The sequence below is a fragment of the Pteronotus mesoamericanus genome, unplaced genomic scaffold (assembly GCF_021234165.1).
Source record: "Pteronotus mesoamericanus isolate MK-2021 breed Mesoamerican mustached bat unplaced genomic scaffold, CSHL_Meso_final contig_52, whole genome shotgun sequence".
NCBI classification, from domain to species: domain Eukaryota; kingdom Metazoa; phylum Chordata; class Mammalia; order Chiroptera; family Mormoopidae; genus Pteronotus; species Pteronotus mesoamericanus.
In genome coordinates, this window is record NW_026555189.1 from 12,111,872 (window position 1) to 12,130,812 (window position 18,941).

The window sequence follows — 18,941 nt, forward strand, 5'->3', positions numbered from 1 at the left end:
AAAGGCACACAGGAATTGTTCTATCCCTGCTGGCTCTTCAGCCTTATTTCTGTATCTCTCCCTGGGTATCGTCAGGAGCGTTCCAATTTCATTGACATGCTGGGTGAGTTCTCTGACTTTCTGTCTGGCTTGATTTTGGTGATCAGGTGTCATTAAAAAAAAAAAAACCAACAAAAAACAATAAGGCCATTCTTTAAAGGAGGAAAATCCCCTCAGAGGAGTTGATTGCGAGGATTTGTTTAAAGGAAATAATTGAAGTTAAGGGCTGCCCAGGCCTAAATCGTAGCCATTATCAATGAACACACATAGCACTTACCATGTGCCAGATTAAATCACTTAATCTCCATAAGAACACCTGAGTTTATGCAGAAAATTCTGAAGCAGGTAGAGGTCAACTGACTTGCTAGGAAGTAGCAGAGCCAGACCCTCCCCAGCCCCTGCCTTTCAGCACAGAACCCACAGCACAGAAGAAATCACACAGCACACCACGTGGAAGCAGTCACCATGCAAGAAAAGGTGTCACCTGAAGCTCTGTTGGGGCTCAGCGCAGGGGTAAGGAGGTTAACTGCTTCTCTTCCACAGACGAGCAACTCTGACTCTACAGGGAGGACAGCAGGTTTGTCACCTCCGGGGCCTATAAAGGGAGCTGTGGTGGAGCCGCCATGGTTGACAGTGCTTGTTCCCCTTACCCAACTCCAAAAAGTCTAAAAACCATTGAATTTTACACTAAGTGGGTGAATGGTATGGCATGTGAACGATGTATCAACGAAACTACCTAAAAAGAGTTCACTCCCCTGACACCTCTGAGAAAGTTCCTTTAATAAAAAAGTTCTATTACATTTACACGATTGTCATCACCCTTCATCTACAGCACTCCACAGGGGAAGGAAAAACAAAGGAGGACTTAGATGCGCTCAGTATAAAAACGCCGTAATCCCTTCAAACAGAAGCCGCTGTGCCTCCAGAGCAGAGCAAAATGCACGAGGCCCGTGAGCCAAGCAGCTCCAGCCTGGGCTTTCGGCGGGCTCGGGGGGGACAGTTGAGGGCCCGCCTCTGACTTTTTAAAAACAGCATAAAAAAAAATATCCAGATTTTAAAAAGAGACCTCTTTCTAAGGAGAACAGTCCATTCCAGAGAGAATGCTATCATGGGGAGTCAGAATCGGTCCAGGCCCAGGACACAGAGCTCAGCATTTCCTGGCAGGTAAGAGACTCCCGAAAACTCAGCCCCCCAGGCCCCTGGGCCCCCAGGCTGAGGGGTTTTCAGTGCTGAAGCCAAACTGCCCAGGTTTCAAAGGCTTAAACCCCAATCTCTCCAATGTCAGACTCGGGGCTTCTTCCTTCCAAGTTGCTAAGGCCACTTCTCAACAGCTCCAAAGTCCTTGGCTGAGGGGGGCTGAGACCCTTTGAAGATGCAGTTGTGGCCTGAAATAGTCCCCGGACCTACTGGTCCCGAGGCCTAGTCATCCTGGCCGCCCCCATACATGTCCGCCAGCTTCTTGAAGCGGCTGCCCCATTCGTTCAGATAGTCATAGTCTTGGTCCTGGTCGGAGGTCGAGGAGGTGAGGGAGCTGAACGAGCTGGCTTCAGAGCCGCTGCCCTCATAGTCGAATACCAACAGGGAGTCATAGGGCGGGGCTGTGGGGTCCGTGTCAGCTGCCTTCATGTTCTGTGGTGACAGAGAGCAGGTGGTTAGGCGCCGAGGGACCACACCCTTGGCAGCTTTGAGAACGTGGGGCAAGTTGGTTCACCTGGCTGAGCCTGCATTTCCTTACTTGTGAAGCCACTTCTCCCTTCCCTTAGGGTTTCGAAGGTTGAAATGAAACAATGCATATACTCAGCACAGGGCCCAAGCGCGCAGCAGGCGCTCAGCCCGACAGTCCAGGGTGAAGGGCAGGGGCTTTGAAATCAGATGGCTTAAGTCAGAACTCAGACTTCACACACTAGAATGTGACCTTGGGCAAGTCCCTTATCCTGTCTATGCTGCTTTTTCCTCATCTCTGAAATGGGGAGACTTCATATTGTTTTAGAGGAATAAATGAATATATGTAAAGTGTTCATTAGAATAGTACCTGGCATGGTAGTGGAACACTATTTCCTCGTTTGTAAATTGAGGGTAACAATAGGATTCCTACCCTGCAGAGTAGATGTAGGGAATTAAATGACATAGTATTTGCAAACTGTCCAACACACAGACATTCTAGAAAACGACTTCATCTAACTGGAGGGAAAAGCTCCAGATATTTAGCTCCGAGGTGTCTTCTCAGATCCACCGTCCCAGGCATCTTTTCCCAGATGCTTCTGTTTTTTGCACAACACTCTCAAGTATGCTTAGGCAACTTCTAGAAGGCAAGAAGTTTAGTTTCCTTTTTTGCAGAAGACTGAGCCAAAAGGGGTCAAGCCCCGGGGAGGTACCCTGACGGCCCATTGAGCCCTTTGTCCACTCCTGCTCCTTACTCTCCCCAACCCACCCACGCTTCCTATTAAAAACCTCCATTTGGCCCTGGCTGGTGTGGCTCGGTTGGTTGGAGTGTTGTCCAGTAGACTGAAGGGTCACGGTTTTTGATTCCCAGTCAGGGCACATGCCTAGGTTGTGGGTTTGGTCCCCAGCCTGGGCGTGTGCGAGAGGCAACCGATCAAAGTTTCTATCTCACTCCTCAGGTTAGAATTAAAAACAGAAAGGACTCCTCCATTTACAGATTGCTAGTGAGGTACCAGGTTCATATCATCTAACTCCTATGTACCTAGTTCAGTGGTTCTTACAACCCTGACTATATTTGATTGCCTTAGGAAGCTAACCACATCAGAGCCTAAAAATACAGATGCCAGGGTCCCAGGCATTGATATTTTTCAAAATCCCTCAAATGTGCGACCAGAGTCAAGAACACTGAAGACACTCAGCTACTAGCAACAACAGCTACCACGCCTAGCAAAGGCCAAGTGCCAGGTCAGTGGGTCCCACACTTAAATTACCTGGGAGTTTTTAAAAAATTCCAAAGCCAGCCCCGGTCACATCCAGGTGCATGAAACCAGCCTCGGGGGTGGATCCGAGGCATCGGTGTTTGATGCCCCCGGGAGGCTGCAGCGTGAAGGCCGTTCAGGAAGCGCCGAGCTGGCCCCGTCCCAGGTGCTCGCTCATTCAGCCCTCATGGCAGCCCCGAACACAGACCTCAGGCCCCTGCCTCCCCTGCACCGGAGTCACCTGGGATTTAAAAACCCAAACCAGGTTCTCTGGCTCCAGAGTTCTTTCAGAACAACCATACAGGAAGGGGCAAAAGTAGGCTTACAGTTGTTCATATGGAAAACAGTAATTAGTAATAATACAAGAATAAATTGTTTTGCATACTCACAACCATACACCTACTTTTGTCCAACCCTGTCTTTGTTGAATAAATGAATAAGTTATTCCTAGTCTATTCTTTACTACTGTGAGAGCTGGAATTTCATGAAGGAGGAAAGACAAGCCCAGAAGTTACTCAAATGTGCCAGAGTCACACAGCTGGTTGGTGGTGAAGTCAGGATTCGAGCCAAGAGGCAACACTCTGAGCCCATGCTCTTTGGCCTGTGCTGTTGAGCTTGAACATAGGGATGCCCTAGGCTGGTCCCCAAGCCTCACCTCAGTGATGAAGTTGCCGATTTCATCTGGGTTGGCTGGTCGTGGACGGTACATGGGTCTGAGTATAAAGGCCGGCGCCACATCGTTGCGGAGAGCAACCGGGGGCCGGGCCTCCAGACCCCGGTGGAGTTGAGTGATGTCATAGTCCTTCAAGAAAGGGGAGCATGAGATTGAGAAGGACCCCCCACCACTTACCCACTATTTACACTTCACCCCACTTCTCTACCATTCGGATGTTCTGGTTTGTGGATAGGTCTTAGAGGACAGAAATGTCAGTGATTTCTGAAAGCCCCAGTTTCCACAACCCCTTCTCCCCAGTCACCCTGACTGGGGCCAAAGAGACTACAGCAACGGACAAGACGCCCTTCCAGAAGAGGAGAGTTGGCTGTGGATCCTGCAGGAAGACTGATGCTTTAGGCCAGGGACTGGTCAATGTAGCTAAGACGGTTAGTTGGTTGACCCAACCATTCCTGCCAGTGGCCCCGGGGACACCCAACTTCCAAACCCCAGACCCTTCCATGCCCTACCTGGTCCTCCTCGCCGCCCCCTTCTTCACCATAGTAGAAGACGTTGTCACGGGTGTCATCTTCCGGGAGCAGGAGGGGTTCCTTGACTTTCCGCTTCTTTCTCACCAGCAGGAGGAGCACCAGCAGAAGCACTGCAAGGACAGTGGGGCGTGAATGTCCCCCCCGCAGCCACAGGGCTGGCCAGGTCCCGAAGCCCTCAGAACTCCATCTAACTTTAGATCCCTCCACGCGGTAGCCAGAGCTTAACACACTTCAATCACTCCCTTGCACCTAGGAAAACTGTTAATTCCTTATCCAGGTGCAGAGGACTTGGCCCTGGTCTGTCCCCACCCTCTGCCCAGGTCTAGTCACATTGGCCTCCTCGGAGTTCCTTCAATATCTGCAGCAGGTTGCCACCTCCCTCTGGGCTCTTTCCTTGTCTGGAACACTCTCCATGCATATACACAACTCTCACCCTTTGGGTCTCAGCTTAAGGTCCCCTCCCCCAGGCAGCACTGTGACTTCACCCCCATCTATAATTCTGTATCATTTATCGTCAGTCTTCCCTCGTTGACGGTACTGGTCCTTAGGGAAATTCTCCTCTGCAGGGATGGAACCCTTCAAGCTGATGTTCCTTTTCAACAAGACTCTTTTCCAGTCCCCAGGTGCCCCCTAAATTAGCCATAGACTTTGTCAAAAGTTAAACAACCCTGATATGGTACAATTTGAACTTTGATGCAAGTGCTCTGTTGGAATTTTAAGAGGGACTGGTGTTTAGTGACACGGTTTAGACATGGGGAGATGGCCAAGGAATGCCTGGCCGCACCCCTAACGGCCATGACTACCCCGGTTAGTCCCAGAGGAAGAGGTACCCCTTGGCCCTCTCAGTGACGATGCTGAACAGTGGCTGTGTCCGGGTATGTCGCCACTTTTCTGGCCTGCTGATGGAACCACCGTCTCTCTCTGGCCACACAAAACAGGCCTACCCTTCTTAGGGAGTCTGTGAGTTCTCAGCATGGACATATCATACGGGACAAGCTGTGACCTCTCCCAACCCTCTTCCTCTCCAGTGGGACAGGGAAAAGGCAGGAGGCGACCTGGATTTCTCACCTGTCCCCAAAGCTCATCTGTCTAGCTGCCCACTGATATCGCCATTTGGACTGGACTGCCAAGTCTCCTCCCACGGTCCTTCCCAAACTGGTAATGAAAACTCCTGTGTCTGCTTATTCAGACCTTCAGTTCACCAGTGGCTCTTTTCTTCATACCACATGTTGATGAACCGATTCTACCTTAAAATATCACCACCTCAAGAGCCATCCTGGTCTGAGCCACCAGCACCCGCCTCCCCCTAGATTATAGCAGTTGCTCCTAAATGGTCCTCCTGCCTCCATTTCTTGCCCCTCTAGTCTGTCCAGTACTATGCAGTAGGAACCCTGTAATAACCCTCACGTCAGATCACATCACTGCTCTGCTCCCGGCCTTTTCTGATGGCTTCCCATCTCACCCAGAGCCCCAACGGGAGCCTACAAGGCCCCGCTGCTGCCCCACCTCGCGGACCTCCTCCCCCGCTCTCCCCTCTTGCTCTCGGCACTCTCCGTCCGTTTCACACACCAAGCACAGCCTGCCTCAGGGCCTCTGTGCTTGTTCCCTAGACACCTGCTGAATTGCTTCCTCACCGTTTTCAGGTCTTTACTTGAAAATCCCCTTCTCAGCAAGGCTTTTCCTGCCCACCTACTGAAAATTGCAGACCTCCTCCTCTCCACGTTCATTTTCTCCACAGCAACACCTCCTTCCCTGCCAATTCCTTGTTGTGTGCTCCCTGCACTAGAAGGGCAGCTCCACGAGGGCAGGGATTGGTTTGTTTTATTAAGTGCTGCATGTGCCCCCAGTGCCTGACACAGTGCCTGGTGCGCAGTATATCGTGTTGTATTCACATCTGATTGAATGTGTGTTTTCTGTGCAAGGACTCATGGAGTGAAAAAGGCAAATGTGATTTGTACCTTTGGAACAAAGAAACTGCTTTTTAACTAAACACGCCCTCCCACTAACCCAGCGCTTCTCAGACTGCAGCATGCATCAGGGTCCTCTGGAGGGCTGTGACAACGCGAGTCCTGTCTGAATCAGTAGGTCTGGAGTGGGGCCCGAGACCTGGCCTTTCTAACGAATTCCTGGTAATGCCAGTGCTGCTGGTCTGGAGACCACTCTTTCAGAACCACTGCTCCAGCCTCTAGATGACATAATGGCAAAGTCCATTTGCTCACCACGGAATCCCCAAAGCCTGGCATATTCCAGAAGCTCCATAAGTATCTACTGACTGACTGACACTCCTGGAATTAAGAGTTTAAGGAAAAGATGGGCAGTGCTGGCGGCCCCTTAGCCCCAGGAGTTCAGGGTGGAATCAAGCCCTCCAACTACCCACTCCTTAGAGGGGGAGGGCAGGGGTACTCACACAGCAGAGCCAGGACGGCCCCCAGGATGGGGAGGAGGAAACCCCCCTTCCAGCGCTCGGGGCAGGTCTCCACGTGGCCGTGGCAGTCGCACACGGCGGCCCTGATCACTGCCGGCTGCTCCTTGTTGCCACGGTCAGACAGAGAGAGGTGCACGTCATATATGTCTTGCTTCAGGAACTTCTTCAGTGACAGGGCGACTGCATCTCCTGGGTGGACAGATAACATGCTCGCCTTAGAGGAGGTCATGATGGAGGTTTGAGGGGACAGCCTCTACATCTGGGTGACAGGAGAAAAATCCCCAAAGCACACTCATCCCAAGTGTTAAAAATTCATGTTTGGCCAAAGCCAAATTCACCGTCATGGTTAAGGATTATTGGGGCAGAAAAACAGACACTGTTAAAAAAAATACAATGATCAAAGTGTTTTTAAAATATGAAGTTTTTAAAAAGTCTTGTCATACAGTGTCAATAACCTCTCAGCACTATTAGACTGTTTTTCCTCAAATACAACCCTGCTCTAAGAGACAGATGGCTATTTTAATGCCATGTTAACCGATCACCTGTTTTCCTATTTGAAAGTTCACTGCCATTTATTGCTGCAGCATTTTACTCTTGGAATAGTAAACGTGAGGGAGGTGGGGGTGGGTGGGGCAGGGGAAAGTGGTGGCGGGAAAATGGAGACAAATGTATTTGAGCAATTAAAAAAATAAGGTAAATGTGACATTGATATCTCAACTGTATGAGAGCATTTCAATATCCCAAACACTGGTATTTCCGAGTGAGCATCAATCATTGGTGATATAACATGCTGTGAAGCAGATGAGCTGTTACGACAGCACTAACAGCTGCTCACAAGTGCGGATGCTGGAAACAAGGACGCAATGGGCACTGAGCTAACTGGCCCTCAAAAGCCCACGGCGTGGGGCAGGCTAACCACCAGCAGAAGCCGAGCTCAGTGCGGCCTGCACAATGGGCGTCACCCTGGGGAGACGGTGTGGCAATCCCAGAGTGGGGAGGGGGCTACCTTTGTGGGTGAGAAATATAGGGTCCGGGGCCTGTCTAAAGACTTTCAGTTTAGATGCAAGTTTCTCAGGGAGGGAGCTATTTAGGTTTGTATGGAACTATTTTTCATCACTCAGGACTTTCCCAAGCATTACAGACCCTCACTGCTAAATACCAGTAGCACCCCCAGTCATTGGGGGAACTAGAAACAACCCCACGTTTCTAACTCACCCCCCTCTGGTTTGCTGGCCTAGTTCAGCACTGGCCATTTTCAGGTCAAAGCCTCTGCACACTCTCTGAGCCCTTAGTGAAAAAGGCCAGAAGGGGGAATTCGCCCTGTTCCCTCTTGGCACTGGCAGGCAGACAGAGCGGGGTGGGCTGAGTATTTGACAACCATGTAGAGGAGCCAATGTGGGATATTTCACCAAAATGTCCCTATCGCCATTCTCTTCCTGGAAATCAGAGGGCCGACTTCCCAGTTGATGACGGTGGTGGCGGCGGTGCTAGTGGCAGTGGTGACTAAAATGACACTACGTACCAAGCTCTACTCTCCTCTTCACCACAAGGTGAAGGCAGGTACTGTCGCCTGCATCTTACCAATGTAGAAAATGAAGCTTAGGGAGGCCAATTAACCAGCTTGAGGTCACCCTGGATAGAGTTTGAATTAATTCCCCTAATAACAGGGACAAGATGGGGTCAAAAAACTAAGTTAAAACCAAGAACCAGACATCAATCCTATTATCAGGTGTGGGTACCGCTGGGCTCTGGCCATAACGCTCGCACCTGACAGGGTCAGGTCTGACTGCTGCTGGGAAATCGGGGTAGTGAAATGGCCACTTGCATCTGCCGTGCACTGACGCAGCAGACCAGATCCTTCTCATGTAGTCACTTATCTTCATAGCAATTGTAGAAGCAGGTACAATTACTGGCACTGTTTTACTGAGCAACAGTGAGGCTCAGTAACCTGTCCACAACCACAAGGATAGTAGATGGAGGAGTCAGGTCTTGGACCAAGGTGACGTGGCTCCCGAGTCCATGCTCTCTGAACAGCATGGGCAGGGAGGAAAAAATGGCTTCTAGGCCACAAGGGGGTGACAGGAGACCAATTTGGGCTCCCCAAAGGAAAGGTGCTAGATTAATACACCCAAATCAGAGGAATCACAAAAATGAGCCAATGAGGGGGACTTGTGTGTGGTTCACCATTAGACCACATGTCCAAAACTGCGATTCTTTGTTGTTCCCCCCAAAACCCCCATTTTGCAGGAGGAAAGGAACAAAGAGCCAATGTAGAGGTCTGAAGCAGATCGGGACGCGCTTTCTGTGTTGCGCTCAGCAGGAATTATGAACACCGGGCATTCGGTTTCTTTGGGGCAGAACTTGAATGTACTGGTCCCCCATTTCCCTCCTGGATGACCTTACCTCAGGGGGAGGAAGAAAGGGACATTTTAAAGGAGAGTGAGGCAATGTCTCTCCAGGGACCTTACTGGCAGTTGGGGCTGGATCTACCTTCCTCATGTACCCTGTGAGGGCCTCACCCATTGATGCCAATAAGACCACTCCCCAGGCCTGTAACAAATGAAAAGCTACTGCAGGCCGAGAAGCTCCAGGGTTATCAGAAAGGACAGAGGCGGATGGGAGCAGGGCCAGTGACCCTAGCTTCAGCCTCTGCTGCTCACCCACTATGAGCCCATGGGCATGCTATTTAACCTCTCTCACTTATAATTAGGGATAAAAAATGCTGACTGCACAGGTAGTAGAAATACTAAATAAGGACAAACAGAAAAAGCATTTGCATACCACCGGGCTTCAATAAACGGTAGGCAGCAGACCACTATGGTAAATCAGACTGCCTGGATTCACATCCTGGCGTCATCGTTTTCTAGCCATAGAGCCTCTGGCAGGGTATTTAAACTCCTGCCCCGGCTGGCGTGGCTCAGTGGAGTGTGTGCCGGCCTGCACACCGAAGAGCCATCGGCTTGATTCCCAGTCAGGGCACGTGCGTGGGCTGCAGGCCAGGTATCTAGTAGGGGGCATGTGAGAGGCAAGAAACACTGATGTTTCTCTCCCTCTCTTTCTCCCTCCCTTCCCCTCTCTCTAAATAAATAAATAAGATTAAAAAATTTTTTTAAAAATTTCTGTAAGCCTTGGTCTTCTCATCTGTAAAAGGTGTGTGCACACATGTCTATGTGATACTAGTATCTTCTTCAGAGGACTGTTGTAAGGATAAAAAAGTCTAATCTATGTAAAGCACCAGAAGGGGTCTCTAGCACAGAGTAAACATGCTCAGTACATGTCAGCTATTATCACAGTGTTGGGGTCCCGGCTCATATGACATGGAGGAAGTCACACTCTCTCTCTGTCTGGGCCGGTTTCTCCATCCCTATAGGAAGGTGGCTGGGCTGGAATGGTCTTTAAGAGGCGCCTGTGGAATTCCAAAGGCTTACACTGTGTTGATAATTAACACTTGATTTACCTCTGTGACCCACAAAATGCTCAGCTGGGCAAGTGTATAAGGTCCCGGTATGAGGCAAACGCCGACCCAACAGAGCTGGCACCCACCTGCCACGACCACGCAGTTACCTTTCTCGTTGACTTCTGCCGTCCAGTAGATGTCCGAGTTGTGCGTGAGCTGGGCCTTGAAAGGGGAGGTGTGGGGGGACAGGTCCTTGTCTGTGATGTTCAGCACTTGGGGCACAGGGCTTTGGTTGCAGATGGTAATCTGACGAGGTTCGGGGACAGGGCCATGGTCGTTGACGTCCATAAGTGTTAGCAGAAGGGTCCCCGTGCCAGTGGCGGGAGGGCTTCCTGTTCATAATTACACAGATGATCCTTTTCAGCATCTGCCCTTGGGTTGCATTGATGAATCAATGTTAAGCTCCCCTATGACCTACCCAATCAGCCTCAGGGAGGTCCTGTTTACTGACCAGCTGTAACCTCTCAAGACTCTCCCCATGGTAGCTTCACTGTAGATCAGACCCGTGACAGCAAATACAAGGCGATCACGCCAGCAACCCGTTTTGTGTCCGTAGTAGGCACTACTAACAGATCAGGGCACAGAACTGCAGCCACTTCACCCAGGCTGCCACTCTCAGTCTGTCACGAAGCGAAACCCACTGGCCACCTCAGGGCTCACGCAGTAGTTGACCATCAGCTTCAGGGGGCTTCCCTTCACGGCCCTGCGGTGACCTCTAACCTGCCTCCATGCTGTGATACACTACGTGTCAAGCAGGGTTGGCAACCCCCGACCCTGCCACAGTGTGGCGTCACTCATCAAGCACAGCACTTTCAGGCAGCCCCTTTCTATGAATCAAGGGGAAATTGACAGGCCAGTACAGGAGATCCCCTAACTCAGATTTTAGGGGAACCAGAACCATGGCCAGCCACCCTAGGACCAGTCTTTAATAGACTCCTCTGCAAGTGCTGCACACTCTCCCTCCCAGGTGCCTGCCCATCTGTTTCCTTTCTCCCTCTTCTTCCCCCCAAATGAGTGCATCTCCTAGGCTCTACGGGACCTCACAAGACTTGCAATCAGGGGAGCCATGGGCAGCGGCAGGTCGTCCCAGGATGACCCCCTGAACCTGTCCCCAGAGCCCACTTTTCTCTGACTGTCCAGTGAACTGACAGCAGCCCCATTTTGACTCTCTCCTGGTGCTTCTTCTATCCTAAGCCCATCCTTATTTCACTGTCGTCAGCTTTAATAACCATACTCTCAAATAACAAATACATTAAAAAAAAGACTTCTCTGAAAGGCCCCTTTGACCCTCCGGATTGGATTGCTAACACCCACCTCCGCACATGCGCCATCCTCTGCCTGAGGCAGGGCCATGCTGTGGTATATGACCTGGGAACCAAAGGTGCCCGTGAGGAGGGGCTGGGAGGAAGCTCTCACCATCGTCCGTGGCCAAGACCATGACTTCATAGACGTTGTTCCTCACAAACCGCTCATCCTCGCGGTCCAACACTCCTGCAGCGGTGACCTGCCCGCTGTGCGGGTCCATCGCTAGCCACCCTGCTGGGTCTCTCAGGATGTGGTAGCTGGAGCAGAAAAGTTAAGAAGAGTCACATACAGAATACTTAGAATTCTGGTGTCATCACTCAAAGCTTCTTCATGCCAACAAGCAGACGGTGTCTTGGGACACAGGGCTCCTAAGCAGGATCATGAGGAAAATGCATCTCACCCCTAAATGAAGCCTGAGCAGCAGGTGACGGGCCAGCAAGGATGCGTGAGAAGGAACAGGGACCCCTGCCCAGAGTCTTAAGCCTTGGGGAGGTAGGAGGGGGAGGCAGGGGGGGTGTTCAAAATATTTAACAACCTTTGTAGCAATTAGAGCACATACTGGCCATAAGAAACAACCCATTCAGAAGTACCAGCGCATCTGAGGCCTGCTCCTGCATACCTGATCTTCTGGCTCCCCTTGTCAGGGTCCTGTGCAGTGTAGGTGCAGACAGACTCCCCAGCTGAGATATCCTCCTGGACCGCGACCACTTTGGAGGGCGGGACAAATGCGGGTGCCTCATTCACATCCTCCACGTGGACCAGTACGGTGGCCGTGGAGGTGGGGAGCTTCACTACAAAGGGAGCCTCGTTGGTCACTTCAATGTACAGTGTGTGCTGGTTTTTGGCCTCAAAATCCAAGCCCTGGGAGGGAAGAAGGACCTGAGTTCCCATTCTACGAGGAGCCCCATGCAGAGCTGTGATGTCAGAAGGAAGGGCCCAAAGCGAGAGGCCTGGGAATCTCACCAGGCACAACACTGCCCCTCCCCTGCCCCATAAAGCCACCCGCATTTTCTGAGTCGATATCCAGTGAGGCCTCTCAGACCACCCCAAAGGCAGCCAGACTAGTCAGCCTCAGACTGGTTCCCAAAGGGGTGGTGATGCCCCTAGTGGGTGCTGCAGAAACTTTCAGAGACATTTCTAGTCCTAATGACTGGGGCTGCCACTGGCATTTACAGGCTGGGGCAGGGACACAAAGAACTGTCCCGTATCTCATGTGACTTGCCAACATCCCCTTGGACATTCGTGTATTCATGGGTGTGAAAAATCTATTTATAATTGCATTCTAGAACATGTTTTACATAAAAAATAGCTTTTGGTGTGGTTTTAATGTATATTGAATTTTCTAGGAATGGAACTTCTAGGGGGAAACTGTGATTTGCTCAGGCCTTTCCCAAGTGTTGTTTATTTGTTGCTCTGGGAAAAAAACCATCAATACCGTGCGTGATGTGAGCCACCTGAGACACAGTATTCACTACATTTGGACAATTCCATAGAGATACAAAAGAAATCAAAGAAAGATTAGTTCCACCCTCCTAAAGCATGAATCTTATTCAAAGGCTTTTGGAGAGGTGAGGGTATGACTAACTACTAAGTACTTTAGAACATTTTACTGTCCAAATACCTAGCTATGGATTGAATGCAAAATTATCAAGAATTCCAATAAAACAGAGACCCTCTGTGTGAGAGGACTGACTGAGGGCGGCGAACGAATGGACACTGGGAGCAGAGACGAGGGGCTCCGCTGATCTACTCCCGTTAGATGTGTGACTGTTCCCTGCTTTATGAATTGGGTCCCAGGTTAAGATTTAGTATGAAAGAGGGAATTCCCAACACAAAGGGGATGAGAAAGTGTTGGAAGCCACTGGCCCGGCGCACAGTCTGGTCAATGGCCCAAGGTACGTGTCCCAAGGCAGAGGTCGCCTCCTCGTCCTGGGAGGCGGCAGACCTGACTGCCCCAGCTGTGGCCCGTGTCTAAAGCCCAAAAGGATTCACCTTCTTGGTTGTCAGGATACCCTGGTTGCTCTCAGGGTGAGTGGTGATGGTAAAATGGTCCCCATCGTCACCTTCCAAGATGCGATAGGTGGCACGCCATGCCGGTGAGTTGGGGACGTCCAGATCGGTCACTGTCAGGCTCAGTACCTCATGGCCCACCGCGTTCTCAGGTGCACGGGCCTCGTACTGTCAGCGTGGGAAGCACAGCGCAGTTAGAGCAGAGAGACGGATCACTCTGGCAGACTGTTCCATTCTTCTCAAGCTGTAAGTTTTCCATCCAACGCTAGCACAGCCCCATGCCTCTTGCCCTTTCCGGGACCACCTCACTCGCTTATCAGGGTTGCGGGGCACACAGACGCAGAATACCCCAGGAGCCAGCCTCTCAGCTGCGGGCACAGGCCACAGCAATCTTGGGCCTGCTTTCTCTGCACCCAGGGGCCTGAACCTCCAGGAATCTCACTGGTCTGGCTGCCCAACCCCCACCATGCGTAACCACCTATTTACCTGAGATCGGAAAGGTATAAGGAAGGTGGCAAGAAGGGCTCAGTGCCTGATGTCTCTGGGGCACTGACCAGGAACTTTTTTTTGGAAGTTCTAGAACAGATGGCAAAGACTGGGAACTCAGCTGCTCAGAACAAATTTTAATCAGTCTTAAATAATGTCCTGCAGCCAGAGTTGCCTCAAGATAGAAGGAGTTAGGTGTCTTCTTTACTAGCGCTGAGTTCTGTCACTGGAACTGTACAAATTTTCACTGGGGGAAGGTGGGCAGGTATAGGTACAGGGTGAATTAGAAGTTTGCTTATCATCAAAGACTTTCCATTATCATACACTTATTATGTACCAGGGATTGTGTTACATAGATTATTTCATTTAAAACTCAGAATAATGCAGCAGATAGTATCATAATCCCCACTTCACAGATCAGGAAGTTAGGGCCCAGGGAGGTTGGGTGGTTTGCCTAAGATCACAGAGCTGGTCAGCGGTGGGACTGGAACTTGACACAGCGTGGGCTGGTTCTGGAGTTTCATTAGAAAGGAAAACCCTAGTCCTCCGTTGTCTGATGAGGGAAGGAGGTGGGAAGGGGCATTACCTTCTGAGGATCGAACACAGGAGCATTGTCGTTGGCATCGAGGATTTCCACTATGGCCACTGCCGTAGTGGTGGAGCCGTCCCCGTCCATGTCTGTGGCCTGGACAGTCAGTGTGTACTTAGGGACTCTCTGTGGAGAAAAGGAGAGTGGAAGGCCACCGAGAGGTCAGCCTTGGGGGAATGTGGAGGGGAGGGCAACACTTATCCCTCTCACAATGTTCTCTTGACTCCTCGACCCACCACCTCAAAGAACAGAAGCAAAGGATGAAAGGGGAGGGAGGCTGCCCATCCAAATAGTATTATTCCTGGGCCTGTCAGGGGGTAAAGCCTGGGCATCGCCCTCTGACTGTGGGCAGATGCAGAATGGGAGCTTTGAGCAGGAATTTGGTCAAAGGTATTAATTAGGAAACAGGAGGCAACTCCAATATCCATGGAGCTAATTCTACTTTGTGGCACACAAGGGACAAATCTGGGCCGTGTGCATGTTAAGTGAGCCGTTCCGAGAGGAAATGAGAAAACCTACAGAAAATATCAAACGTCTGCATTTTATAGCTGCCTCCTCAGCCTTAACAAGATTGTTTGGCAGTGTGCCACTGGCCCAAGGGAGCTGAGGGACACCAATGTAGGAACATAGCAGCAGCCACTGCTAAGTGACTTGAGTCCCCACTGCTCTCTTGGGCTTTGGCAGCAGGGACGGGGCTCTGCTCACGGTGTCCGGTTCCAGCCTGGACAAGCCTGGGTAGGGAGTATTTTCCCCAAGGGGCACTCACCTCCCGGTCCAGGCCGCTGGAGATGACGCTGATGGTGCCTGTGCTCCGGTGGACAGTGAACATGAGGTCATGAGGGTCCTTTGGCTCTTGGCTATGAATGGAGTAAGCAACCACCCCATTGTAGGTGTTGATGGCATCGTCCTCATCCGTGGCTGTCACCTGCATCACAGAAGTGCCTGGAGGGGAGAAAGAATAAGTGAGCCCCCTCCCCTCCCAGCTCCAACTGCAGCCTCACCTACTTCTGAACTGTGAGAGACTCCATCCTGCCCAGAGGCTTAGACCCATGTTCCACTTGTGACAGAGATTGCTAATTGGCGCCCATTTTCCATTTTCCCCCTTCTTTCTTAGAGACATGATCCTCGTAATCACTTCAGGCTGGGCACAGGCTCACCTAGAACAAAGACCATTTCCTACCCTTGCTTGCAGCTAGCTGTGACCACAACACTAAATTCTGACAAATGGGATATACAACTTCGCAAGAAGTGTTTCTCTGAGTATGTGGCTTATTCTTCCTACCCTTTTCCTCTCCCCAGATGTAACGGCTGGAGCCCCAGCAGCAACCATGAGGTAATACTGGGAACCATGCCAAGACAGCAGAGCAACGAGCTAGAAGGAGTCTAGGTCTCCAACACTTGAAAGGACTATTCCATTCTGAATCGACCTCCTCTAAGCTTCCTGAATATAAGGGGTCAGTGGCAGGGAAGCTTCCATCTTGTTTAAGGTACTGCTTGTCTTTTGGGAATTTGTTACTGGCAGTCTAACCAATTCATACTTCTCCGTACGTAACGTCCCCAACTCAGAGAGAAAGAAAGAGGACCCCTCCCCAGCAGCACCTATCTTTGAGAGCACTGATATATACCTATTTTCCTAATTTTCTGCTGGCCTCTCCCACCCTCTTCTCCAGCCCTGGGAATTTATTTCCCTCACAGCATGAACCATGTTCCGACACCTTCCTGTCCCTGCTGCTTTCCTGTGGCTGCCAATTACTGAAGAACCCCATGCCAGGCGCTTTGTGTTACTTGAGGTATGTGTGTTATTTCTGATCTTCAGAATTCTTTAACATTGGTATGACTGCCATTTTCAGATGTGAGGAGGGAGGCTCAGAGATTGAGAACTTGCCCAGCATCCCAGCAGGTAAAGGGGCAAAAATGAAGATTCAAATCTAGGTGTTTGCGCTCCAAAACTAGTGGTTCCTTAACCTGGCTGATCATCTGAGGCTTCCGGGAAATTTTCAAGTATGCGGATTCCAGATGACCTGTTGCACAGTTAAGGAAGTCAGGTATGGAGGGCACTTCCAGCCCAAAAAGGTCTGGGCTGATGTCCAGATGGTATCATAAGTGGACCCAAGGCCACGTCTGGGCCCAAGAGACCTCTGAAGCTTTCCCCTCTTCAGGCCTCTTACCAGGAAGTACCCCCTCCAAGACACTCCCTCTGAAGACATCCTGGGTGAACTTGGGCTTGTGGTCATTCTGGTCTGTCACGATAATGGAGATGTTCATGGGCTCTTCCACTGAGGCTCCATTCTCTGACACAGCGTGGCCCAGGAGCTGTGGGTACACAGGTGTGGGGTTAGCCTGGCGCTACCTTTCCCACCAGGCCCCGGGTCCCTGCTTCTCATTGGATGCTAAAGGTTACTTGCCTCATACTTAGCAATCTTCTCCCGGTCCAATGGCTTATTCAATAACAACCAGCCTGTTTCCTTCTCTATGGAGAAGACACCCTCAGGGGGGCTGTCTGCCCCAGGCCCTGTGATGCTGTAGAAAATCTTAGTGCCTTTGTCCTTACTAGATTTAAGCTGGAAGCAAAAAAAAAAGTAGCTGAAAAAGCAACAAATATCTCATGACTGCAGCCAAGAACGCTACATGGGGAAGGGCGGAGAGGCACAGCCTCATCAGAAAGTGCTTCCCTGAGGGAGGCTTTCCTCTGCAGGCCCCAGTACCTGATTCAGCTTCTGAGGGAAGGGACCCTTGCCATTCTCAGAGACAGATATCGGCGGGACCACCCATTCTCTCTTGTGTCTTCGTAAGATACGTTTGGATGGGGAGTTCTTCAATGCTTTCCTTTCCTGTAAGGAGAGAAGACCCCTTTACCTAGATATGCAGACATGCCCAGCATCCTCTCGCCTACAGGAGTTAAGGGTTAGGGGAGAGAGACCTAGATGGGTCTGTTGCAAAAGAAAACTTAGAACAATCTAAGTGTTCACTTATAGAGGAGAACTAATTAAATATTTTATGGTACATACAACTAGTGGAATACTATGCAGCTCTAAAAACGGGGAATAAGGAAGCTCTCTATGTGCTGACATGGACCTTAGCTATGTACTGCTGAATGCAAAGAACAAGGTACAGGACAGTTTCTATATGTAGTTTAGCATTTTATTTAACAAACACATAGTGCTTAATAGACGTCAGGCACTATTCCAGCTTTTGTGTAAAAAGGTAGGAAAATAACAGCACATATTCACATTTGCTTACATATAGACAAAGTCTGGGGGAATACACAAGAAACTAATAATGGTGGTTTCCTGTAGCAAGGGGCTAGGCAGTACTGATATATATATATTTAAGTACAAAAAGAAGCTTAATAGTACATTTGCTTTTACATAGAGGAGATAAGAGTCTATTTTTATATCTGTATATATATATATACACACACACATAAAATATAAAACACATAAAATATAACTATATAGGTAACATATGTAATTAAACTCCTGAAGGAAAGAAACTGGTAACAGTGACTTCGCTTGGAGGGGTAGAGAGGGCATTAGGCAGATGGAGAAAAATAAGGGGAGGCTATTCATTGTATAATTTTAGATATTTATTTTTAAATTTTTGAACTATGTTTATATTAGTTATTCAAAAAATTAAATGAAAAGAGACGATGTGCCCTGGCAGGTGGCTCCTTTGGTTAGAGCGTCCTCCTGCCAGGCACGGCTGTGGGTCCCCTCCCCGGGCAGAGCATGACTAGGATCAACTGATGAATGCACAAATAAGTGGAACAAACTGACGTTTCTCTCTTTCTCTAAAATGAAAAAAAGAAAAAAAAAATAAAGCAACTGCTGGGAGGAAAAATAGATTTTAAAGTTAAAAAAAAAAAAGGAAACGATGCATGGCCAGGTGCCCCATGTCCATCTTCCCAGCTGCTAATGGGATTGGCAGTTCTGTATTGGAACTGCCTTCATTTGGGGTTTACCCAGATGTTACGGGAAAGGAAAGGGCGGTGGGAGGGAGAATCCAAGAGACAAGGGCATTAGGCCGTTACTCTGCTGCCCCTACTGGGCAGCTGCAAACACTACACGGCTTTAGCTCAGTACCCACGTCCATGGCTGTGGGCAACTGAAGGCTCCCTCCTCTGAAGGGAAAAGGAAGCTCACAATGGCAATCTGGGCACGCACGGAAAAATATCTTTCTTCCATCCTGCAGGTGGACATGGTGTTTTACCTGGACGGTTCTGTCGTTCAGTGCAGCAAAGTCATTGTCAGTGCTAAGCAGGGCCGACTCTTGCCCAGGGCAGCCCACGAAAACTACTGTGGAGAAGGGAGAAAAATAATATTAAGAAAGAGGGGCTTCTGGAAGCTACTCCAGGGAAACAAGATCTGACAACAGTGCCCTGACTGGGACTGTTCCAGGGCCCTTCAGGAGGAGACTGGACTTACTTCCTTTGAGCAGCAGTGTGACCAAATCCAAGTTTCAGACGGGGCTTCCAAGTTTGGTCTCTAAAGGGAGGACCACTTTGTG

At 50.0% G+C, this 18,941-nt stretch overlaps 1 protein-coding gene across 3 annotated transcripts in view; it reads right to left on the minus strand.

The window, feature by feature from the left end:
• Positions 1-1,458: 1,458 nt before the first annotated feature.
• CDH3 (cadherin 3) overlaps positions 1,459-18,941 on the minus strand; it is a 39,800-nt gene continuing 22,317 nt past the window's right edge. For 2 of the 3 annotated variants that reach the window (XM_054579034.1, XM_054579033.1), the window contains exons 3-16: positions 18,645-18,730; positions 17,141-17,266; positions 16,841-16,996; positions 16,604-16,748; positions 15,202-15,377; positions 14,433-14,561; positions 13,343-13,528; positions 11,970-12,211; positions 11,462-11,607; positions 10,153-10,377; positions 6,571-6,777; positions 4,143-4,273; positions 3,616-3,762; positions 1,459-1,668 (exon numbers count right to left, since the gene is read on the minus strand). In XM_054579034.1, the coding sequence (XP_054435009.1) occupies positions 1,459-1,668; positions 3,616-3,762; positions 4,143-4,273; positions 6,571-6,777; positions 10,153-10,377; positions 11,462-11,607; positions 11,970-12,211; positions 13,343-13,528; positions 14,433-14,561; positions 15,202-15,377; positions 16,604-16,748; positions 16,841-16,996; positions 17,141-17,266; positions 18,645-18,730 (2,312 nt within the window). The remainder of the gene's footprint in view (positions 1,669-3,615; positions 3,763-4,142; positions 4,274-6,570; positions 6,778-10,152; positions 10,378-11,461; positions 11,608-11,969; positions 12,212-13,342; positions 13,529-14,432; positions 14,562-15,201; positions 15,378-16,603; positions 16,749-16,840; positions 16,997-17,140; positions 17,267-18,644; positions 18,731-18,941) is intronic. The other variant, XM_054579035.1, reaches the window with a different exon arrangement.